Here is a 24,966-nt window from a genome sequence, read left to right as displayed (position 1 = left end):
GATGCCCCAGACCTGGGCACCTGAGTGCCTGCCTGGCAAAGGATGACCAGCAGGACCAGAGGAGAGGGAGCCCACCTCGGGGCAGGCTGCAGGGAGGGCCCCAGGCCTGAGACAGAGCCAGAGCACCGAAGGAAAGGCCTGCACGTAACTTCTCAGCCTCGTGGCTATGAACACATGCAGGAAAAGCACCATTTCAAACCAAAGCAGCAGTGACACAAGACCTGCCCCTGAGGGCCTGGCCGCAAGGACTCACATCCTGAGTGGGGGACCCTCCACCCAGGCACCCCCAATGGGGCCCACTGCTCACCATACTCAGGCCGCAGGTGGTCAGGGATGTGGGGCTCATACCCCTCCTTCTCAGGCACCTCCACAAAGTCCTCATCGTCCTCGTCTTCCTCCCCATCCCCCAGGGATTCAGTCTGTGGAAAAACGCCCCAGTACAAATCAACCCCCAGACCCTGTGTATGAACACAGCTCTCAGAAGGCAGGGCCCTGGAGAGTCCCATTCGTTGTGGAGCTTTTTCTCCGGGTTAGGACTCCAGCATCAGCCACAGCTGGACTGCATTTAAGGTCGTCTCCAAGGCTGTTCTTGTTCCCCCAAATTACACCACCTCTGCACTGCCCTATACTGGGGGCTGTTTAGAGTCTATGTTGAAACCACCAACCATAACCCTCCCTGGCTCACTCCCCAGGTCGCTGTGGGAGCTGCTGTCCTTGAATGGACCCTGGCCTATGGGACTCATCCTCCCGCCAGGTGGAGCAGGTGCATTTGCTCTGAGGCAACAGGCCGGGGCCAGCTCCCCACACAGGGTTCTCCCGTGGTGCTGGTGTGACCACAGCATGTCAGACAACAGGAAGGGACAGGTATTTCTGGAACATTCTGTCCTTGAGGATTTGTCATGAAAACCACCTCTATTTCCTTTTAACAAGGTCACTTCTCTGCCAGGGTTGCTGAGGGGGGATCCCTCACTGAGTCTGAGAGCCCTCGTGTCACCCCCGCTTCCCTCCTCCCATTGAGGAGCTAGAGAACGGAAGGAAGGCTTGCTTTCTTTTTCCCCTGAGAAACCAGTTCCTTGAGCGCACTCTGCCCCTTCTTCCACCCAACTCGGTGGTCAGAGGCAGGGACCTGTGTAGTGATGCATCTCATCAAGCCAGAGGGAGACAGTGGCCCCTCCACACAGTAGGGCTGTGGCACAAGAGACCATGGCCGCAGCTGTAACGGACCCCCTCTGTTGGTAGCAGAATGCCAAGCTGCCTTGTGGCCGTAACAGGGCCAAGACAAATCAGGGAGGCGCTGCCAACCTGCTGCCTGCCCTGTGATAACCTTTTTCTATTCCCAAAAGCTGGTACTGTAGTGTTGGCTTCCGTGTGCACTGGGCAGCGAGCCCACTGCTCAGTAACACGGCCACACAGAGGGCACTGCCTGCTCTGCTCACGTGCTCCAAAGTGGCCGTGCGCAGGCTCTTTTCCGCCTCACCTTCTCACTGGCCCCACCACAGCCCAAGACGGGGTGTGGGAGCTGGCAAGCAAACCCCAGGCCATACCATCCTTCCCTGAGAGCCCCGCCTACAGCTCACCCACCATAAATACCCCCTCCATGGGGGCTGGCTCCCAGAGCCAGGCCTCCCAGGAACAGTTTATAAAGTGGAAACTTTATTGCACGGCAGGCGGCAGGTTGGCAGGCACCTCCCCAATTTGTCTTGGCCGTTAAGGCCACAAGGCAGCTTGGCGTTCTGCTACCAACAGAGGGGGTGCTGTGTGGGCTCAGCACAGCAGGGTGGTCCTTCCTCGCCTTCAGCTCCCTCATGCCAGGAGACAAGCTAGCAGGGCTACTAGGAGCAGCTGAAGGTCATGCCCCCAGCGTGGCCAGGATAGAGATGTCCCCAGGTGGAGATGCCCCGGGTGGAGGTGTCCCTGGGTCATGGGGTGGAGGTGCCCCGGGTGGAGGTGTCCCTGGGTGGTGGGGTGGAGGTGCCCCGGGTGGAGGTGTCCCTGGGTGGTGTGTTGGAGGTGTCCCTGGGTGAAAATGTCCCTGGGTAGTGGGGGTGGAGGTGCCTCCGGGTTGGAGGTGTCCCTCGGTGGTGGGGGTGGACGTGTCTCTGGGTGGAGGTGTCCCTGGGGGTGGAGGTGCCCCCAGGGTGAAGGCGCCTGCATTCCCACAGCCCCACAGCACAGCTGAGAGAAATGTCCTGGAAGGGAAATCGCTGTTGGAGGAATACCAACAGGGGGAACTTTAAAGGGTTTATAAGAGGAAAACTGGGAAATGGAATCACTCTGACACACAGTGTCATTTCTAAAAAGCATTCCCAGCAGCAACACCTCAAAGCACCCACAATCCCAGCTGTGTTTCCTGAAGGGAGGAAGGACAACTAAGAAGAGCCTGATCCTCAGGGCAAGAGCCCACATGTTCACCAGAAATGAAGCCCAAGTAAGCAGGGGACCACGGCTCCACAGCCAGCCCCCACAGAGCCAGCCCCACGGAGCCAGCCCCCACTGTAACAGGCCCCACGGAGCCACTCCCCACGGAACCAGGTCCCACTGAACCAGGCTCCAAGGAGCCAGGCCACATGAAGCCAGCCCCCACAGAGCCAACCCCCATGGAGCTAGGCCACATGGAATTAAGCCACACGGAGCTAGCCCCCACAGAGCCAGGCCACACAAAACCAGACCACATGGAAACAGGCCTCATGCAGCCAGCCCCCACAGAGCCAGGCCACACAGATCCAGGCCACATGGAACCAGGCCCCATGGAGCACCAGCTCCCACAAAGCCAGGACACAGAGCCAGGCCACATGGAATCAAACCACATGGAGCCAGTCCCACGAAGCCAGGCCACATGGAACCAGCCCCATGGAGCCAGCCCTCCACAGAACCAGGCCCCATGGGGCCGGGCCTCACATAGCCAGGCCAAATGGAGCCAGCCCCCATGGAGCCAGGCCACATGGAACTAGCCCCCATGGAACCAGGCCACATGGAATCAAGCCACATGAAGCCAGCCCCCATGGAGCCAGGCCACATGGAACCAAGCCATACGGAACCAGGCCAGAGCTAGCCCCCATAGAGCCAGGCCCCACAGTACCAGACCACATGGAACCAGGCCCCACGCAGCCAGGCCACATGGAACCAGGCCACAAGGAGCCAGCCACATGGAGCCAGCTTACACAGAGTCAGGCCACAGAGAGTGGGCCCCCACAGAGCCAGGCCACATGGAATCAAGCCACATGGAGCCAGTCACAAAGCCAGGCCACACGAAACTAGCCCAATGGAGCCAGCCCCCATGGAACCAGCCCCCCCCACAGAACCAGGCCACACGGAGCCAGGCCACACGGAGCCAGGCCACACGGAGCCAGCCTCCATGGAGCCAGGTCACACAGAACTAGTCCCCATGGAGCCAGGCCACATGGAACCAGGCCACATGGAGCTAGCCCCCGTGGAGCCAGGCCACACAGAGCCAGGCCCCATAGAGCCAGGCCACACAGAACCAGGCCCCATGCAGCCAGCCCCCATGGAGCCAGGCCACACGGAACCATGGCCCACGCAACCAGCCCCCATGGAGCCAGGACACAGGGAGCCAGCCCCCTCAGAGCCAGGCCACATGGAATCAAGCCACATGGAGCCGGCCACACAAAGCCAGGACACACGGAACCAGGCCCCAAGCAGCCAGGCCACAAAGAGCCAGGCCCCACCCAGCCAGCCCCCATGGAACCAGTCTCCAAGGAGTCAGGCCCCATGGAGCCAAGCCACAGGAGGCCACAGGGCCCAGGCCCCAGCACCCTGTCGGGAGGCGGCCCCAACACCAGCATCGTCAGACCAAGTATACTTTGTTTAGGAGCGGCCCATGGCCATACATCTGGGAAACACAGGAGACATTAATCACTGGAAACTGTAATTTTTGTTATCAGTCTAACACTGATCAAAAGGGAAGCCTGTCTCCACCGCTGACCTGTGAAACGTCCCAATTATACTCTTTGGAAATGACGGGGGCACTTAGCTCCCGCGCTGAGCAAATGACGGCGATCCATCACGTCTGAATAACAACAAGCCACGGACCTGAAAATTATTTCTGTACAGAATCTGCCCAGGAATTTATGAAAGGTGGAAAGCAGCCCAAGGTTTCAGGGCATTACGGTTCTCAGCCAGTGCAGCGCGTATCAAACACTAAACAGAATTTATGTGTTTTAATTTTCTAAAAGGTAGATGTGGACCGGGTGCTACAATGCATAACATATAGTGCCAGACTTTAAATATGGGGGTCATTTTCAAAAAATATTATGCTTATTGCTCGCACCCTTGAATTTCATCGGGGACTTTTATCAAATTTTCATTTCCTAAAAAATACTTAACTGCTGAGCCAACTATTAGGAATTATACCTTCTTTCTCCCCAACTAAGATGGTTCATTTCTGTAATTTAAGTTTGGAGCCCTGGGTTCCCCTTTGTTCTTGAATTAGCGCTGATGAGGCCACCCTGGTCCTGCCGAGTATCTCCCTCTGTCACACTGGCCAGGTTCCACAGGAGCGGCTTCGCCTCTCAGGAAGGCCCAGGGCTTTCTCCCGGGCAAGAAAGAGCCCACCACAGCCCCTATCCACACTTCAGCTTGAAACTACTTAGAGGCTGTGGTGACCCCTCAAACCACAGCAACTCAGGATTTAGGGACATCCCTGCTAAAACTAAACATAAGGCTGAAAACTGCTGTTCTCAGGTTTTAATTCACACGAGACAAACTCTCGTGTCTGAAAACCACAGTGCAGTCACCTCTGACATCTGGCACCAGGCACACTGAATGCCAGGGACAGGCGGGGATGCTGAAGGTGGGGAGCTGTGAGCCCAGGACGCTATGTAGCTGTTCACTGACCTGTTCAGAGGACAGGAACAGCGTGGTCACCAGGGACAGAGCTCCCTGTGGTCTTGAAGTGCATGGATCCCAAAGGGAGAGTGAGGCCCCACACTAAGCATCTCTTCCACCTGTTCCCACATGTATCCAGTTCACCTCTGAGAAGTCACATCACCAAGTGGTGAGAGGCAGTGGCCACCGGCCCTCAAGCTCAGGGACAGATGAGCCAGGGGCCAGCACCGTGTGTCTGAGGGGCTGGGCACCGGCACTGGGGGCTCTGGATGAGCAGAAATCCTGAAACGGAGACCACACACCCTATGGCGGTGCTGGGACTGGAGATGTCACGCAATGAGGTTAAGTTTGGAAATGGTTCTCAAGAGCAGTCTGCTTTTATCCCGACCTGGAGGCTGAGTTTCCTGTGATGAGGCAGGGGCGTGGGAGGTGCAAGTCACCTGCAGGCCGTCCCCCCAAGGGCGCTGTGACCTGTGCTGCACCTTTCCTAATGGACAAAGTCCGCTGCAGGGCCATGGAAGCCTCCCGAGGCGGATCCGCAGTGTGGAAGCTACAGACCCCTCGACACGGAGCACCACGCCCAGCTGTGCACACGTGCCCCCAACGGAACCCGGCTCTGCGGGGAGGCGTGCTGGACACTCGGGGCCTCTGCCGGTTTCATACAGACGGATTCTCACCCACACTTAAAAGGATTTAGAAAAATGAGCCTCCATCATCATAATTAAACAAGCAATAAAATGGCTAAAATATACAATGCAATCAGTTCCCAGAAGTAGGGTGGCGCGGTTACTAATTATTTGAGAAGGAGGGGAAGAGGCCCGTGTGAAGGGGCAGGTCCGCCTGCCACACGCAGGCTGGGAGATACAGCTGGGGCCATTAAATAAATTTTGTACGATCTAATTAACTTGGTACGCGGTCTCAATTACTTTTCACCCAAGAAATCACTTTTGTTCAGTTTTATGTGTGTCTGTTTCCCTTTTAAAAAAAAAAATGATGTAAGGCCTCGTCAGACAAGTGAGTTCCAAACTGCATTTGTCTTTCAGCGCCTTGATGGCTATGCATTTAAAAACCCATTCTATCTTATAAACTAAAAATTAAACGTGCTCAGCTGTGATGGTCGTCATTGCATCTGCTATTTATATGCTAATGCCCTCCCTGGAAGGCCGTGCAAATTGCCTGGCCAGGCCAATATCTCATGTGCATCTCGCCTGCCAGGGACGCACCTTCAGAGGACGCAGGGCGGCGCGGGGCTGGCCACAGTGAGCATGCAGGAAGGGCACCTGGCGGGCAGCCCTGAACCTGCTGGATGCAGACACAGCTCCACGGGTGCGTCTTCACCTCTGAAACCACAGCCCAGAGACTATGCTGAGGCAAATCACTGCTGCTTAGAATGACGGGCTCTTTACTAGAATATCTACACTCATCAATACGCTCTTACAAGAATGTCACAAAACACAGAGCTGCAGGCCTCTTCCCATCCTCGTCTAACCCCAGATCACTCACTCCCAGGAATGAGGCTCAGACAGACCTGCCCTTGGGAGCTGCCAGCCAGCACAGTGGGCCTCGGCTGCGTCCTGAGTCCCGGCTGCAGGTGCCAGGACCACAGCGCCACAGGCCTGGGGGCCTTCCAGGGTGTGAGAGAGAGAGAGACCTCAGGTCCACAGGATGCCTAGAGGTCGATTCCAGAGCCAGGCTGTGGGCAAAATTTCTGCTGGGTCTGAGAGCCGTCTGCCAGACGGAGACACACATCTGTGGAACAGATACAGGCCGGGGGTCCTGGGTCCGTGCTGCCCTCCAGACGGATGGAACTGGGCCAAGGCAGCCAAACTGGTGCTTGCCCTGGGTCTCCTACAGGATGTTATGAGCAGAGGTTGTGGGCCTGGGTCTTGCTCAGCTGGCATGCTTTATGCAGTCTCAGGAAGCCGGCTGAGGCCCCAGGGTTCACATGGACTTTATGTAAACACCCCCTCAGTGGAGAGCGGAATGACTTCTTAGAAGGTCTGGCACCTCCAAATCCAGTAGCCCTGACCCCCATCAGCTCCGCAGAGAAAGCAAACTCTGGGCATGGGAAAATGAAGGCTGTATGTGTCCTGGCTCCAGGGCTCCTGTGATTCACACACACTTGCCTCACAGGTGTGGGAAGGGACCCCTGCCCACCGACCTTTTCAGAGAGGGGGAGGGCACCCAGGGCCCACAGGGGCCAGAAGGCCAGCCTCCAGGAAGTGGGCTAGCCTGTTCATCAGGCAGCCGTCAGGCACATCCACGCTCATCAGGCGGCCAGGCCTCAACAAGGAGACTGGGACCAGGCTCAGCTTCTCTGTGAAATGAGGTGGAAAATCAGGGTTGTTTCCAAACGAAAGGGATCATGGCGTGGGAGGTATTTCAGGGAGCGCCAGGCTTGTCTGGGAAGTGCCCTCTGTTTGCAGACAGGTACTGGGAGACGGTAAAAGCCCGAGATGGGGCCTTTGCCACCAGCGTGGGAGGACGGGCTGGCACAAGGCCCTGGCTGGGCCTGAGATGTTCTCCCAGTGCTCCCCGCGCTAACTCCAGAGAACCGGTGTGTCTGCTCCCCCGCAGCGGGCAGCCCTCGGGGACGCAGCGGTGTGGCCTTCGGCGTGATGGAGGGGCCCATCACCCAGGAAGGTTGTTTACCGTCCCTACTGCGGCACAAGGCTTTCCGACGGCGCTGATTTAGGTCCCTCCTCCCCTGCCTGTGCCTGGTAGGTCCACATTTCATTCCTGGGTTTTCAGTTTCTGTCCTTTTCACCTCCAGGAAGTCAGACTCCCGTGGCTCCAGAGCATCACAGAGAACTTTCCCTCATGCACAGCAGGGAAGAGAGGTGGGGCCTCGATTTCAGGGGCTGACAGGGTCCCCAAGAGCCTATCGGCTCCATCCCAGCCCGCTGAACATCGGACAGCAGGAGAATGCTTCTGGCATCCAACTCCAAAGATCAGAGCTTTGGTGGTGAGCCCGCTGGAGGAGGCAGGCAGGTGGCCAACAAAGAAAGAAAACCACGGAGTTGTGACTATTTGGGTTATGTGAGCAATGGAGGACGCGTCCACAGGTGAAGCCATGTGGCTGCCACATCAGGCTCAACATCAGCGAGAACAAAAACAAACACCCACACAGATCTCTCAGCCACGTAAACAAACAACCCAATAACCAGAAAAAGGAAGGAGAAAACCATGCTGACGGTACCAAAGAGACTGATGCTTAAGACGCTTTTCCAACTCACTGGCTGGTAGGAAATTAATATTTTGTTAATTACAAAATACAAAGTAATTGGTGATCTGAGCTATATAACTTGGCAGCAAGCAACGTGAAAGTTTCCAGAGGATTTCAATTAGCTCAGTGAATGACGCAGCATGGATTAGCACACCTGCCCTACAGCGCGGCAAGACTGGACACTAAATCTACCAAATGGCGCTGCACATCCATCCAGGGAAATTCACCCCCAGCCTGCTCCCCGAGGGAAGCCACACAGAGGCACTCCGAACGCACAGCTACACATATCGAAATCAGCCTAAGTATTTTCTGAAGACAGAACATCTGTGTCGAAAGGAAAACAGCGTTACCTAGAAACCAAGTGGGAAACGCTAAAAAGGAAAGACACAGCGTCTGCTCCCAGTGACTGCGAGAGGAGAACCTCAGCACGAGCACCGGCCGGAGCCGCCACAGGACAGGCTGGGCCTCCCTGGTCTGGGCTCCTGCCTCCTGCCCGCAGCTAGCAGCGTTCCGTGTTCCCGTCTCCTGCACGTTTGTTGAAAGTTCTAAAAATATTTAAATCAGGCATGATTGAATTAGCGTGGCCTGTTCTACACACGGAGTTAACGACGCCAATCCTGTGCTAAATGGGGAGACACTGAGGGAAGTGATTTAAACCCTCTGTAAATTTTATTCAAAATTAACGAGGAACACCTCATTCATAATTTCTAATTAAAACAGCTCTAATTAACATCCACGTCCGACAGCCAGCCCCACCTGCCGCACACACGCCACTCGGACGGCCGTGGCCTGAGAGGAGCCGGGAAAGATGGGCAGATACTGCAGCGGCACCGCGTCTATTCCGGGAAGCATCGCTCACCTGAGCCAGGCGAGCTCGCCAATCACTTCATCTCCAGGCAGCTCCTCGCACTCCAGCTGCCGCGAGCAAAATCTCCAAGGGCTTCAGAGCAGCGCTTTAAAAAAAACACTTTGCAGAGAAGGGTCTGGAAAGTGTCCATTCAACTGACAAAGGAGCAGCGTGGCGCCTCACTTCCCCCCAGAGCTGTGACATCCTCAACCCAGCCTCACAGGGCCAGATGCCCTCGCACATTCACCAGCCCTGAAGCATGGCTGGGGCACGTCTGCTGGCCAGACCATGTGGCCGAAGGAGGAGAAGGGCCCTGCACCAGTACCCAGAGCTGCCCTCCGAGTGCGTCAGTCCTGACCGAAGACGCCCCCCGCCGAGTGCCACCGCTCAGATCTCGAGAGGACGCACACAGATGAGTCAGGAGCAGGCCCCTGACCAGCAGGAGTGAGGAAGGACAGTGAGATAGTAGCAGGCCCTGGGCGCTAGGTCAGGGTGGCTGCCTGTGTGCTGAGGGCTGGGATCACGGGCCGCGGAGGGCAGTGCTGACGGCTCAACCATGTGGGGTGGGAGACGTTCATGTCAGTCACTGAGAAGCTCAGAGACAGCTGACGGCATCAGTGGGGTCTCCAGGACCTGGTGGGTGGGAGCAGCAGCAGGTGGGGTCCCACAGGGGGCTGTGCCCTGCCTAGCACCCCCCTGCACGGCCCACACCTGTCTTGCAGGCCCTGGCCACCACTGACCAGGCCCTTAACACAGCACCCCTGAGCAGCTCTGTGGCAGGAGAGGCTGGCACTGCAGTGGTCTGGGAAGCCAGCGCTCCTGAGCTCACACAGGCCAGGGGCCAGGCTGAGCCAGACACTCACGGAAGGGCACCTGGTCTCCCTGGCACACAGGAGTCTACATCCACCAGGGTGAGGTGGAACTGTGGGTGCCAGTCAGCCACGGCCAGGAGTCTGCAGGTGTCTCTGGTCCGCAGTGGCATTAAAGAGTCCTGACCCGGGAAGCGGCAGTTCCTCATCCCCACACAAGCAGGCCGAGCTGCAGCAGCCCTGGACTCACTTCTACCAGCCAGCCCCGCTCAGGGGCCATCCCAGATGCTGTGGAGCTGTGGGATGCAGACAGGGGCAGCACCAAGCATTCCAGAAGGTTCTGATGCCAGAGCCTCAGGCCAAACAGAGCCACCTGGCTGCCCCAGCCCCGCTGCTGGTACTAAAAGGACGGTGCCAGCTGGAGGGGCCCAGACCACGCAACCCATCGGCCGCCCCTTTGCTCTGTGGACCCAATAAGCCAGCTGCCCACTGGCCACCTTCAGACAAAACTATCCACAGACTGCAGGAGCCAGGCCAGGCGAGTCCAGGGTGGCAGCAGTGGCACGGGGGCAGTGCCTGGCTCAGGGTCTCAGTGTGAGGCTCAAGCAAGCCTTTCCCATGCAGTGGAGATGGGGCAGTGACCTTGAGAGGAGCTCAGTGTGAGCCTCAGGAAGTGCCCCATGACCCCAGTGGGCGGCCTCCACAAGGCCCATTCGGGAATGGTGACAGGGGCCGGTGCAGGGCCTGGTCCTGTGGCTGCAACCCTGTGGCCTGAGCGTGATGGGCGTGGGCAGTGGGCTCACCCTGATCCCTATGTGCTGATGGCACTCACCATCTCCCTCCCAAACCTAGAAAAGCATCCCTTCTCATTGTAGAAAGTATCTTTTCATCAAAACTCCCAAAAGTACTTCCTCATGGAGAGAGGTGTTGAACAGCACCCACAAACGCGGCCACATGAGCAGCCGGGCCTCTGAGGGGCCAGCGACTCTGCCAGGCACGGGGCTCCCACATGACTATAAATTCTCCCGGAGTCAGAATTTCAGGGCTTAAAGAAGAAAAGCAAGCTCGCCCTCTGCTGGCCCCCGGGGGCTGCACACGCCCACCACATCCAGGATGCAGGGCCACTGACCTGGGGAAAACGACAGGCTGGGAAATTCACGGAGAGGAGCTTCCCCACTGCCCCCCAACTCCCACGGCCCCCGCATGTCTGCCACCGTGGAATCCGACCTCTTCCCAGTAAAAAGCACACCATTCACTTCCACTCCAAAGCTTTCCTAAAAGTGAGGAGAGCTGAAAGGCCACCATCTCCCAGACCAGGGCTGGGTTCAGGGTCCGGGCTCCAGGGTGTCAGGGTTCAGGGCTTGGGTTCCCTGAGGGAGAGGCGCCTGAGAGACAGCACTGCTGCTGTGCGAGCCCAGGGTGGCTGCTGTGTGCCTCCAGTCCCAAGACCCGACTGCGCTGGGCTCCGCTGAGGACGCTGCAGAGGACCCCGGCTCTCACACCCCTCCAGGCCACTCCACGCTCAGGCAGCTCCTCAAGGCCCTGGCACAGCAGTGTGCAGGGCACCCCACCCTTGACCGGCTCAGACACGCCCAGTGCAGCGGTCTCAGTTCCCCATGTCACTCTGCCGGAGGCGCCCCATACCTCCCTCCAGCCTCCTGCCCCTCCTGGTGTTCCTGCCCCCTTCTAGCCCCATGCTGCCTGCTCAGCAAACTGCAGTGCCCCCCACGACCCTTCCAAGCCTCTTACAGAGCCCAGCAAACGGTGGCCCGAGTACTCCAGGTGGGCACCGGTGCCCACACTGACCCTCCTGGCCATCCGAGAGCTTGCCAGGGGTCTCTCCTCTAGTGGATACAGTGCCCACCAGGACAGGCGTCACATGGCTGGCGACTCCCTAGGAGCTGTGGGGGGACTAGGTTGTGGGAGATGGCCTGACTGGTGGCTTCCTATAGCCTCCTCTATGCGTGGTGCTCAGCACCTCCGTTCAGCTACCACGCATGGCGGCCAGACAGCACTGACAGCTGCACCGTACCCTCTGCCACCACAACAATGACGCTGGGCTCACAGGAAGCCCTTGCCAGGAAGGCAGGTGTTGCTGAGGCCGAGTGGGCTTGGTGTGTGGTTGGGCTCTGCCAGGCCCACAGGCCCAGGACATGGTCCCCACAGCTTCTCCTCCCCCACTGAGGCACCTGGGACCCCTCCCCACCCACTCACCCTGCAGCTCCGCCCTCCCTCGGGTTCGATGTCCAGCTCCTTGTATTTCCTCAGGGCAAGCTCCAGTTCTGCCTTCAGGTTAATGGCGTGTTTTAAACATCCACCGTGGGTCCCCACGCGAGCAAAGCGCTGTATGAAACAAGGGGGTGGAGGGCTCAGAGGCCAGTTGGCAGGCCCTAGGGAGCCATCCCGCTGGGAAGCAAGTGCCAGGTCCACTGGCCTGGGGGAGTCCCTGACATACGCGGGATGCAGAGGACGAAGCTGCAAGTAAGGGACAGAGCCCTCACGGGTCAGGGGCCCTTCAGTCTCCATCCCCCCTGGCCACAGTCCCTCCACGAAAGAGACCCCTCGAGCCCAATACTGCACATGTCTATCAACCCACAGGTCCCAGGTTCAAGGCTCACCTGGATCCAGGAGCAAACGGCCGGCAGGAACTTATTCCGGATGAGCTTGAGTGTGTCACGGGCGGCATGGACCACAGCGAGGTTGTCCTCATTCTCCTGCACCTTCAGGCCCTCTGGGGAGAAACACACAGAAGCCACCTGAGAGCGCCAGCGGGTGTCTCCCACAGACCCCAGCGAGACGGACAGAGCACGCGGCAAAGGCTGCTCGAGCCTGCGGGGAACCTGCCAGATGCCCTCCCTGTTTCCGGGGATCCCAAATCTGATGCTGTGAGAAGTCAATGTTTTATGATGTTAGGAAAGAACATGTGGCTTACACCAAAGCCTCCCCTCACTCCAGCTCCACCGCCTGTGTCTCAACCTCCTCCACTGCAGCCATCCCTCCAGAGGGGCGAGCTCACCCACACACTGGGCACAGAACCTTCCCCTCTGCAGCCCACCTCACAGGATGGTGTCCATCCCAGCGTCATCAGCACCCCCCCAGCCTGGCCTCTCTTCTGTCGGGCACCCCAGCTCCGACTCTGCCCTGCTGTGGCTTCTCCCACTGTGGCACCCTCAGTGTCCGGTACAGGGCCGAGCTCTGTGTAGGCAAGGGTGCCCGGGGACTGGCAGCAGCGGTGTCCACCCCACACAGGCCTGCAGGCTGCCTGCGGCCTCACTCCTGAGACACTTCTGGGCAGCTGAGCCTGGAAGATGAGTTCTCCCAGCAGCTTGCCGGCCTGGCTGCCTCCGGGCCTGGTGAAGGGACGCCCACTGTGCCTGCTTCCAAAGAAGGTTCTTCGAAGAGAGCGATTTGCAGCCACACACATACTCAAAGGGCCTCAGCCTCTGCCCACCCCAGGAGGGGAGCCCGGGGCCTGGGAGGAAGCTGGCGCCAAGGGGTGTGGCAGCCGTGTCTCCACAACCCTAACCCACCCAGGCTGGAGCACCAAGGCTGCGTGTGGCCATTTCAGGATCACATTTTCCTCCAGGCAAAGGCAGGCACTACCTGACCCCTCATGGTGACATAGGACCCTAACAGGCCTGTGAGTTGGCAGGATGCCCACAAAGCCTGCCCAAGGCTCCTGGTCACTTGGAGGTCAGACCTGTGCTCTGCCATCCTTTGAGGACCACCATAAACCTGTGAGTCCCCGATCTGCCCACAGCCTTGCCAAGGCGGGGGGCTGCCATGAACTCTTAGAAGTGTCCCTGTGGCCACAGAGGCCTGGCATGGGTGGGGGGAGCCCAATGCGGAGGCCACACAGAAAGTAAAATCCTAGTGGTGACCCCTGACTCGGTCCCCAGGGGACCCTCCTGCAGTCCAGAGCTGCTGGGCTGGGTGCCACTGAGGGAGGGACTAAGCCAGGAGCCAGGCAGGCCGTTACCTGAGCAGAGCTCCACATCCAGCGTGTACTTGTGTGAGCCCAGCCCGTGGCTCCGCACAAACTCCTCGAGGTCGCTGTCCTCGTCCTCATCTGAGGGGTCTCCCACAGCTGCCTGGGGCAGCAGTGCCCCGCCGCCTGCTCCAGGTTGGCCTGCAGAGGCAGGGAGGTCCCTACTGCAGCAGGGCTGCTCCCCGTCCCAGGGGTCAGGGGAGCCAGACCGGCAAGGGCCCACCTGGCTGGCGCAGGAGGAGCGGGGGGCATCGGACGCATCAGGAGCCATGCCAAGGGATTCTGTCTCCAGGCTCGGGCCAAAGTCAAAGCCAAACGGTACCAGGAGCCTAAAGCAGCTCTGCACCTCTGTCAAGCAGGATTCCATTTCTCCAGACATTTCTGCCAAAAGATCAGGACACCTGTCTCCTGCGCCATATGCAGCAAAAACACTAGCCCCGCAAAACCACACCCAGAGGCTCACTCCCCGAAGGGCGTCACTTTTCAGCACCAGGTGGGTCAGGGTCCTGCACCCAGCCTGCATCCCCCGGGGCCTCCTTTCTCCCCAACAAAAGCCAGGCCTCTAATGTGTGTACCACACGTTTTTCTTTGTTTTTTGAAGTAGGGTGGCACTGTTGCCTGCACTGGAATGCGGTGGCACAATCAGAGCTCGCCACAGCCTGGAACTCCCAGGCTCAGGTGGTCCTCCTGCCTCAGCCTCCTGATTAGCTGGGACCACAAGCATGTGCTACTATGTTCAGCTAATTTTTCTGTAGAGACGGGGTTGCCCAGGCTGGCTTCAAACGCCGGGACTCAAGCGATCCAACCACCCTGGCCTCCCGAAGTGCTGGGATGACAGGTGAGTCGCTGTGCCTGGCCGTGTAGTGAGCTTTGTAACTGCTTTTGAAAGCACCAGCTCAGCCGCTGGGCCTGCAAGACAATCTCTACGCGCCTCTGGGTAGTGCGCACAAGTGCTCGGGGGTTGTCAGCCCCCCTGCACTTTCCAGGACCAGGCTGCAGCTCCTTTCCAGAGCAACAAAATGCCCTTGTTCGTGCCACACCTCCTAGGCCAGGGCAGCTTTCCTCCTGGTGGCCTCCTCGTCATCCGGGCACCCAGCTGCCTGCCTGCCTGCCTTATGGGCCCGAGGCCTGCGTTTCCCAGAAGTGGCCTGTGGCAGGGCCCACGCGGGGGACCACGGTCTGTCGGTGGGAGGATCTGAGGCACAGGGAGAGCCCCCAGCCCTGCAGTCTGAAGACACAGGGCTGTGTCTCCACCCACATCAGGAGCCGCCTCAGGAAGGCCGTGGCATGTGGGCCTGCCCCACATTCCTCACACTCCGGTGGTGTCCCTCACAAGAAAGGCTGACTGTCATGAAGTAAATGGTGAGATTTTGGGGAAGGGGCTGGCAAGGGCAAGGCAGCCATGAGATAAATGAGCAGGACGGCCTTCAGCCAGGCCAGGGCTCAGACCACTGCCCACATGCCCATCTCTGCCCGAGGGTCTGCGCAGTGAATGGGCGTGGGTGATTGCGACCACCAGAGGGCGCGGGAGAGGCATGGCCGGCCTGGGAGGTCCCTGCAGGGTCCTGGGGACAGAGCGGGGTCTATGGCTGAGAATGCTCCCCGGTCTGAACTGAACCATATCCACCGAGCCTGTCTGAACACCGGGGTCCCCTGCAGCCGGGGCCCGGGGTCCAGGAGGACGAACAGCTGGACCATAGGCAGCCCCCAGGGATACGGACCCCTCCCTCTGTCCCGGGCACTTGCCTCGCATCTCTCTCTCTGCCTGGCTGGCTCTTTCCTGGTAAATTTTATCCAAGTGCTTCTGCTTCTCCTCTTCTCTCTTTCTTTCGGCCAGAGTTCGAGCACTTGCATCTTGAAAATCCACCTGAGTAATTGAAATTAAAGACTAGGGCCGGCCGGGTGCGGTGGCTCACGCCTGTAATCCCCAGCATTTTTGGAGGCTGAGGCGGGAGGATCACGAGGTCAAGAGCTCGGGACCAGCCTGAGCAACATGGTGAAACTCCATCTCTACTAAAAATACAAAAATTAGCCAGACGTGGTGGTGCGTGTCTGTAATCCCAGCTACTCAGGAAACTGAGACAGGAGAACAGCTTCAACTTGGGAGGCAGAGGTTGCAGTGAGCCAAGATCGCACCATCGCATTCCAGCCTGGGTGACAGAGCAAGACTCCATCTCGGGGGGGAAAAAAAAAAGGACTGGGGCTATCTATAAACAATGTGAGGAAAAGAAAACTCAAGCAGGCCTAACAGAAGACCCAGCATTCACGTGTGGCCAGCAGCCTACAGGGTGTTTTAAGTTCACAGTGAGTTTTTTTTTTTTTTTTAAAGAGACAGCGGTCTCGCCGTGTTGCTGAGGCAGGACCAGGTGATCCCCCAGCCTCAGCCTGCAGTCACTAGGTCTATAGGTGTGCACCTCACACCAGCCATTCACAGCGCATTACAGCTAAGTAAAATGCGCACCGCTCTGCCGCCTGGGCCTGGGCAAGCCAGCACATCTGCTGCACTAAAAGAGGCAATGAGACTTCTCACCCCAAGTGCCACGTAGGTGGAGAGCAGCATGCCCGTTCCATTAGCAGGCAAAAGCCACTGACTGGACCCAGGGGCCTGAAACAAGCCAAACATGAACCTGGGAGACTGGGCACTCCATGGGCACACAGGGACGCTGGCAGGGCTGGGCCATCGCCCTGGGGGGACATGAGCCTTTGTGGCAGGTGGGGCAGGGGACACGGCAGGGTCTGGGCAACGTTCAGGCTGCGTTCAGGCCACAGCGGCAGAATCTGGTCAGTTTCGTCATGCCAGGCACCAGCCAGCGCCCACAGGGGTTCCGGGTGGACCCTTAACGTGCAAGGTTGGGAAAGGTCCCAGAGGCCAGAGGCCGCTGTCATAGCAAACGCTGCATCTGAAAAACTGAATTTGGCTTTTGTCTCCTACACACGCATAAAAAATAACAAATGCAGGCTCAGCGCCATCCACACATAAAGCCTCTGCTCTTCTTCTCAGAGCTGTGCCACCCTTCTCAGGGAAGCCCTGACCCCAGCTGCTTCCACTCTCCCACACCCCATGGATGGTCCAGCACCCTGGGTGCCTACGCAAGGCCAAGCAAGCCCCTGCCACGCCAGGCCCGACAGGAAGCACATCTTCTCCTCTGTCCGGTCTGCCCTCCTCCCGTTGGGTAACCAGAGTCTCTAATAAAATGACCAGATCCACCTACCTTTTTGTTGTGTCTTAAGAAGTGGTAGCCCAAGGCAAGCTTCTTGTAGGCCTCCCCGAACTTCTCATTCCACCCTTCCACGGCCCGGGTGGCTGCCTGCCTCAGCCTCTGCGCCGCCTCCCTGGGGGGCGGCAGAGGCTGTGCAGGGTCCGTGCCCAGCGTGAGCTCCAGGAACTCCTGGAAGTTGGAAACAAGCAGCACCCGGAACTGGTGAGACCTGGTGAAGAGCTCATCCACAATCTGAAAGGCTGAGAGGCGGATCTCGGCGTGCTCCTGGGACAGCTGCGCTATCAGCAGGCGGTAGGTGCGGCTCAGCTGCTCCTCTGAAGACCTGGGGATGTGAGCCAGCCTGACCCAACCGCCGGCATAGGGAGGACGGGCGAGGAAGGCTCTCCATGCAGGGATGCCACACACGTGTGACAGGGAACATCACTGCCTTCCCATCTTTCTTCTCCCCTTTTCTAGAGCAGGTCTGCAAACTACTGCCCAAGGCCCACCTCTACCTCCCCAGCCTGGCCTGTTTCTGTGTGGGCCACAAGCCAAGAATGTTGGAACAAGCAAGAAATACTTGATGAGACGTTAAAATGCTGCAGACTTCAAACGCAGAGCCCATTCACAAAGTTTCATTGGAAGGCGGCCCATCTATCTGCCTGCATCAACTGCAGCTGCATTCACAGAGCTGAGGCCTCACAGCAAAGCCTGAAATGCAAACCACCCAGCAGGAACACACAGCGCTAGGCGCAAACACACACCTCCTGGCACGAACGAACACCACCCGGCACAAACACGCACTGCTCAGCTGGGTGCCTCCTGCTGCAGCAAGGAAGGGAAGGCCTAGTGCTTCAGATATCTCCAGCGCCTCCTGACTGCTCCTCTTCCCAGATCCTGGCCCCACATAAACCACTGTGATTTGGATTTCCTGGGGCATGCTACAAAACCTGACCTGAAGTTTTCTATCAAAATATGAACACTCCATCACTATAAACAATCTTTAAGTTCCCGTTTTACAAACGCAGGAGACAAGATAATCAGTGCCCTCAACTTATGCTCTGGCCTCCGAGGGGAAGTTTTGCTTCCCCTGTGACTCTCTGGTTGCCTCAGAGTGACCGGCAGAGATCCTGGCCAGCGTTTTCCTTGGAGGGAGATGTGGGCAGACACAGTGTAAATGCAGATAGAGCAACTCGCCCAGCAGCGAGCTCTAGTCTCTCCCTTTGCAAAGTCCAACAGCAAAGAAAAAGACGTAACGTTTCTTTCTAAATCACGTATGTGCACTCAAGAACTCCTATATCATGTTCTCTACGCCCTGCACACGGGAACGAAGAGAAGCAACAGCAGAGCGCTGATGTGTTCCCAACGCCACACGCCCTGACCCTAGGACGATGGCCGCCCGTCAGAGCTGGGCACTGCAGGGCCCTGAGAAAATGTCCTGGGTGTGTCCCTCGGGTGGTTCTCGCCCAGGTGGGGCAGGCAAGGGGCCCTATGTGTACTGGGCTCAGTGGGCCAGTCAGTTACTGTGAATTACTGAATCCTAACACATACTTGCAAATTTTCTTCAGTTCCTTCATTTTCTCAGGATTTAGTCGGGGTTCTCCTGAAGTTGTGAGCTCTTCTACCAAGTCTGAAAGTTTCTGATCCATATCTAGAAATAAGTAAGGCAAAGATGCTAAGTCATCATCTGTATTTTACAGCTCTTGGTGTTACTAACGTGTTTACTGGGCCCCACTATAAACCGAAGTTCCGGGAGGACCCTGAGGCTGGAGCCCGCCTGTCTTTACCTTGGTGGGTGCCTCTCTGGGAAATATGACCACTCAAGGTGACGGTCAGCGGGAGTCCGGCAAGGCCTTTCCGGCGGCTACAGTTTTAAAAGTGAACCTTCGACTTGGGACCTCTACATGGCACGCGCGTGGGACGCCGCAGTGCACCGAGCGCGTGCGCTGCGGGAACGCACGGCACCGTCCTCAACAGCTTTTCCCCTACGTGACTGCTGCTGTTTCCCTCGTTCACTCCGATGCCGCAGGGCGGCCTCCAGCAAGGCTGCAGAGGCCAAGAGCAGCCCGGAAACTCAGGCCAAGGGAAGTCGCGCCGGAGGCGGCCGGCCCGGAGACCCAGGCCCGAGCACAGCGGCGTGCAGGGTGGGAAGGGACCAGGGCCTGCAGCACCGGCACGAAAAGGCCGGAGGACCCGGAAGGACGCGCCAGGCGAGGCCGCGGGCGGAGGCTGCGGAGCTGCGCCCTACCCGGGGAGAGGAGGGGCCCAGCGGGGCCGCGCGAGACTGGGGCCGCGGGGTCTCCCCGGCAGGACGGCTGCACCGGGCGGGCGCGCCGGCTTCGGCGGTGCTGCGGGGCTGCCGCCTGTCATGCGGCCCAGGGCCCGCCCTGCGGCCCCGTCGCCGATGCTCTCGGGGACACCGGAAATACGGACACGCCGGGACCGCAGGTCTCTGCCCGGCCCCCGCAGAGCCCCAGGTGCTGAGCCGGCGCGACCCCCGCCCGGCAGCGTAGTCACTGCCGCACCTACGACTGACGCGACCGCTCGCCTCGCCCCGCCCCTTCCGGCGGGGGCCGCCCATCCCGTCAGGTGCCCAAGAGCTCTATAGCCATTGGCTGGCCCTGGGCCGGAGCGGAGGTCACCACGGCGACGACAGCACCTACCGCTGGACGCGGCCGTTCTCGCCGTCGCCCCACCCTTTCCGGCAAAGGCCCCGCCCCCTACCATGGTTCCTGAGCACCGCAGCCAATGGCTCACCCCGACCCAGGAGGCGCAGGCGCGAAGACACGGCCGCGGTTTGCGCGGTGACGTAGGCGCGCTCCCGGCGAGGGCGGGGCAGCCTGGGAGGGGAGACGCGCGAGAAAAAAGAGGCGGGAGGGCGCAGCAAGTCCTTAAAGGGGCCGCGTGTGCGGGCGCCGGGGGCGGGGCCGGCCGGGAAACTGAGGCCGAAGGGAAGTTCCGGTCTGGGCCTCAAGGCCACGCCCGCCCGGAGGCTGGCGGCCCGGTCCCTTCCGCTGCGGACGGCGGGTGAGGGCTGCCCAGGCGGGAGGCCGCGGGCGCTCGTCCCCGAGCTCGCCCCGCGCAGGGCGCGCTGGACCCCGCGGTGCCTCCTGCTCCGGCCCGGGGAAGGGACCCCCTGGGCGGGCTCGGGGGCCTCGGGGGCCCAGCTCGGCGCCAGACACACAGCAGGGGCTCCAGAGGGCAGCGGCGCCGTCCGTCCTGCAGCCGGGAACGGAGGGGAGTGCGAGGCCCGCTGCGGCGGGCGGACCTGGAGACCGGGCCCGGGGGACCGTGGCTCCGGAGGCCGCGGTGTGGACCCCACGCGGGGCGGGGCCGGCGGCGGGGAGGGATGGGCGTGCGCTGGGTGGGAGCGGAGGCGCGCCCGGCCCTGTCGGCCGTGCCGTTGCGGGGTGGGTTTCGGGGCGCATGAGTCACATCTCGGTCCGGCCATCGGTTGGACCAGGAAGAGCAGAGGGAGTCCCCGCGCCGCGCTCTGTCCCTGCGTGTCGGCGGCTCCCAGCTCCTGGCTTGCAGCCGGCCCCGAGCCGCTGCCCCGCCTCGCCCCGTCCCCGCCCGGCCTGGCTCCACCGAGGAAGCTGCAGCCCGGGCAGCCAGACCCTCGCCCAGCGCGCTTGTCCTGTGCACCCAGTCCCCGGCCCGAGCTTCCGCCAGGGCACCCATCTGCAGTTTCCCTGTCTCCTACAGCATGATTCTTTTTATTTATTTTCATTCGCATGAAGGGTGCGGCTTCTCCCACACTAAAAACCACCTCTTTATCCAACTTCTCTCACCAACCTGTTGCTTTTTTTTTTTTTTTTTTTTTGCTCCCCTTTGCAGCCACATTCTTAGAACTGTCTTCACCCTGTGCCCCGCCTTCCTCCTCCAGTAAGCCCGTGCCCAGCCGGGTCTCCAGGGATGCCTGAATTGCCAGGTCCAGTCTCTATGACACTGCCCCCGGGGTGTCTTGTCAGCCCTCAGGCTCAACAGCACAGCTGAGCTGCCCGCACTGCCCTCTCTATCAGCGATGGCTCTGCCTCCTTTTTTTTCTTTTTCTTTTTGAGACAGCGTGTTGCTTTGTCACCCAGGCGCAATCTCGGCTCACTGCAACCTCCACCTCCCGGGTTCAAGTGATTCTCCTGCCTCGGCCTCCCGAGTAGCTGGGATTACAGGTGCCTGCCACGATGCCTGGCTAATTTTTGTAATTTTTTTTAGTAGAGACGGGTTTTCACCATGTTGGCCAGGCTGGTCTCGAACTCCTGATCTCAGGTGATCCGCCCACGTCGTTCTCCCAAAGTGCTGGGATTACAGGCATGAGACACCACACCGGGCCCACATTCTTTTTAAGTGTACACGCCGCTTTCACCAAGATAGCTCATGTTCTGGGCCACAGAGCAAGTGTCCATGAATTTAAAAGGACTAAAACCATGCAGAGTATAATTTCTTTCTTTTTTATGTTTGAGACAGGGTTTCAGTCTGTCAGCCCTCTGTCAGCCTGGCTGGAGGGCAATGGTGTGATCATAGCCCAGTCACTGCAGCCTCAGACTCCTTGGCTCAAGCCGTCCTCCCACCTCAGCCCCCTGAATAGCAGGGACTACATATGTGCACCACCATGCCTGGGTCTTTGAAAAAAATTCTTTGTAGAGACAAGGTCTCACGGTTACTCAGGCAGGTCTTGAACTCCTGGGCTTGAAAATGATCCTCCCACCTTAGCCTCAGATCCACCTGGGTGGGTGGATCACTTGAGCCCAAGAAGCCAAGACCAGCCTGGGCAACATGGCGAAACCCCATCTCCACAAAATGTATGAAAAATTAGCCAGGCATGGTGGCATGCACCTGTAGTCTCAGCTGCTTGGGAGGCTGAGGTGAGAGGATTACTTGGGCCCAGGAGGTCGAGGCTGCAGTGAGCCAAGGCTGCGCCACTGCACTCCAGCCTGGGCAACCCCTGTCTGTCTGTCTCTCTCTCTCTCCTCTCTCTCTCTCTCTCTCTCTCTCTCTCTCTCTCTCTCTCTCTCTCTCTCCCTCCTCTCTCGCACACACACACAGACACGCAAAAGACATCATTACAGAGCCTATAAACTTCAAAAAAAATAAGGTATGGACAACTTTATGTCAAGAAATTATATACCTAGATTAAGTTAACAAGTTCTTTAATGACAAAAATTATCAAAACAGACTTAAGGAAAAAAGACCTAATTAGTCTTAGAACTAGTAAAGAAATTGAGTTCATAATTAGAAATCTTCCTGCATAGAAAACTCCAAACCCACATAGCTTCACTGTTAAATTACGTCAAACATTTAGTTGGGCAGGGTGGCACGCACCTGGAGTCCCAGCTCCTTGGGAGGCCGGGGCAGGAGGATCACTTGAGGCCTGGAGTTTGAGGCTGCAAGTGTGAGCTATGATCGCTCCAGTGAATAGCCACTGTACTCCAGACCAGGTGACAGAGTAGGACCATCTCTTTTAAGGAAATTCTAACAGATTCTTTCAGAAAATACACAAGGAGAGAAAACATTCTAATTCATCTCATGAGATTTGAAAACCCTGATACTAAAACTAGACAAAAACACTAAAAGAAAAATCACAGACCAATAACCCCAATGAACAGTGGCAAAAACTCCCTAGCAAAGTACTAGCAAGTCAAATCCAGCAATATATAAGAAAATACAACATGACTAAATGGGAATTCAAAATCAGTGTAATTCTCCATAAGAAAGGAGAAAAATCATTTGCTAATTTTATTATGGGAATAAAATTGAACACAATTCAATGTCCATTCATGATCATAACTCCTAGGAAACTAGAGTGGAACTTCCTGATCCTGATAAAGGAATCTTCAGGAAAACTTACAGCAAATATCCTGAATCGTGAACAACATATGCTTTCTGCAAAACATTGGAAACAAGGATGTCCACTCTCACCCCTCCTACACTTAACACTGCCCCAGATGCTCCCACCAGCACCGTGAGACAAAGAAATGAAAGGCATGAAGATGAGAAAGGAACAGGCAAAACTGTCTTCACTTGTAGATGATATAATCACATACACAGAAAATTCTTTAGAATTTACCAAAGAGCTGCTAGAACTAATGAACAAGTTTAGTTAAGGTCACAGTATGTACAAAATCAATATACAAAAATCAAGTATATGTCCACATATCACCAATGAATAACTGGAAGGTCGATTTTAAAATATTTTTATGATAGCATTAAAAATCATAAAAAAGTTCAACGTATGTACAAAATGTGGGTAACCCTCCATATAGGCACCAAGAAATGAGAGCTAAGTAGAACCCTGGCACAGTTAGGGCCTGAGGAATAGCTCACTTTATAGTGTTACTACTCAGCTATTTCCTTTTATATAATCCTTTACATAATCATATATTAGTTTATAGAAATAGGGCTTGAAGAATCCCTTTATATAATCCTCTATATATAGTGATATAATAGTTGATAGTATGAATGCCTAAAGAATATTTCCCTATATATATACTTATAATTATATCTTAGTTCATAATCGGAGGAATGCCTAGAGTGGACACAGTACAGAGCACGAATTAAGGAATAAACAGCTTATAAACAGAGGAATGCGTAGAGCAGACACAGTGCAGAGCATGATTTAAGGGAAAACAGTTACACCAGGACAAGAATCCATGGCCCAGGCGGCAGCGTTCAGTATCGTAAAGATACCCGCTGGATGGCAGGCTTGGGGTGAGAGCCACTCCTCCTGATAAAGGAGTTGTAGGACCTTGCTCCCGTTCTTGTGGAAGGCCGCCCTCAGACCGGCAATCCACCTTGGTGACTGTGAACTCTATCAGCTCTTGCTGCTGTGCTGCTTAAAAAGCATCTTCCCATAGAACCCACTGGAAGCTGCCAGAAGGTGGCGGTAACCTTGACAGCTCTGTCACTGCTGTGTGACTTAAAGCATCCTCCCATAAATCCTCTTAGAAGTAGTTTTCCATAGACAGAAGTATCGCACACTGCACCCTCTTCACTTCGCACGGCCCACCTTCAAGCCTCGGTGACCTAATGGGGGTGGACCCCTTACTGCACACGGCCCTTGCCTTTGTGGGAACGGGCCCCTTGCTGTGCACTGTCCACCTCCTGGCCTAGGTGACCTAATGGGGGTGGACCCCGTGTTTTATTGCTCACGACCCTATCACTATCCTTAAAGATGATTTCACTCACTGCCCTGCCCCCTGACCTATACACAGTAAATACGCTTCTGGACGTTCGGGGCCTTGCCTGACTCCGCTTATAGGTGGCGTGGACCCCCGAGCCCAGCTGCATTTTATTTGTAGTTCTGTGTCCTGTCTCTTTATTTCTCAGATCCTGTGCCTCAGCACAGCATAAGACTCACCCCATGACCCTGTGGGGCCCTCAGCCCTACACAAAATATGTACGGTCAATACTATAAAGCTTGGATGAGAGAAGAATGTAAATCCGTAGAAAGATACCATGTTCATGGTTCTGAGGACTCAGTGCTGTTAGGATTTCTACGCCCCTGTTATGGACTGAATTGTGGCCCCCGCCCCCCAAATTCCTGTGTTGCAGCCCTGACCTCCAATACGACTGTATTTGAAGATGAGGACTTTAAAGAAGTGAACATTCAATGAGATTCTAGGGACAGAGCCCTGGTCTGACAGGACTGACGTCCTCAAGAGATGAAGAGGCGCCTGACATGCAAGTGCTTGTGAGGACACTGAGAGGGACTTCTGGGTGAGGGGGGCTTCTGAGTGAGAGGGGGCTTCCGGGTGAGGGGGGTGCTTCTGTGTGAGAGGGGGGCTTCTGAGTGAGAGGGAATTCTGAGTGAGAGGGGGCTTCTGAGTGAGAGGGGGGCTTCTGAGTGAGAGGGGGGCTTCTGAGTGAGAGGGGGGCTTCTGAGTGAGCGGGACTTCCGGGTGAGGGGGGGGCTTCTGTGTGAGAGGGGGGCTTCTGAGTGAGAGGGGGGCTTCTGTGTGAGAGGGGTCTTCTGAGTGAGGGGGGTCTTCTGAGTGAGGGTTGTCTTCCGAGTGAGGGGGGTCTTCTGTATGAGGGGGGTCTTCCGAGTGAGAGGG

The 24,966-nt window shown here is 57.3% G+C and overlaps 1 protein-coding gene across 4 annotated transcripts in view; it reads right to left on the bottom strand.

Moving 5' to 3' along the window:
• UVSSA (UV stimulated scaffold protein A) overlaps nt 1-19,609 on the bottom strand; it is a 39,587-nt gene extending 19,978 nt beyond the window's left edge. The window contains exons 1-8 of one of the 4 annotated variants that reach the window (XM_032253898.1): nt 19,445-19,609; nt 18,467-18,566; nt 16,928-17,258; nt 15,462-15,582; nt 13,707-14,096; nt 12,346-12,458; nt 11,942-12,070; nt 308-419 (exon numbers count right to left, since the gene is read on the bottom strand). In XM_032253898.1, coding sequence (XP_032109789.1) covers nt 308-419; nt 11,942-12,070; nt 12,346-12,458; nt 13,707-14,096; nt 15,462-15,582; nt 16,928-17,258; nt 18,467-18,566; nt 19,445-19,496 — 1,348 coding nt within the window. In that variant the 5' untranslated portion in view covers nt 19,497-19,609. Of the gene's footprint in view, nt 1-307; nt 420-11,941; nt 12,071-12,345; nt 12,459-13,706; nt 14,097-15,461; nt 15,583-16,927; nt 17,277-18,466; nt 18,567-18,702; nt 19,022-19,444 lie in introns of those variants that run through there. The other 3 variants (XM_032253896.1, XM_032253899.1, XM_032253900.1) reach the window with 3 other exon arrangements.
• Nucleotides 19,610-24,966: the final 5,357 nt, after the last annotated feature.

This window comes from Sapajus apella, unplaced genomic scaffold (assembly GCF_009761245.1).
Source record: "Sapajus apella isolate SASKATOON/1434 unplaced genomic scaffold, GSC_monkey_1.0 scaffold85, whole genome shotgun sequence".
Taxonomy (NCBI): domain Eukaryota; kingdom Metazoa; phylum Chordata; class Mammalia; order Primates; family Cebidae; genus Sapajus; species Sapajus apella.
Note: the sequence above shows the minus strand (reverse complement) of the source record. Positions and strands in the feature narration are given on the sequence as shown.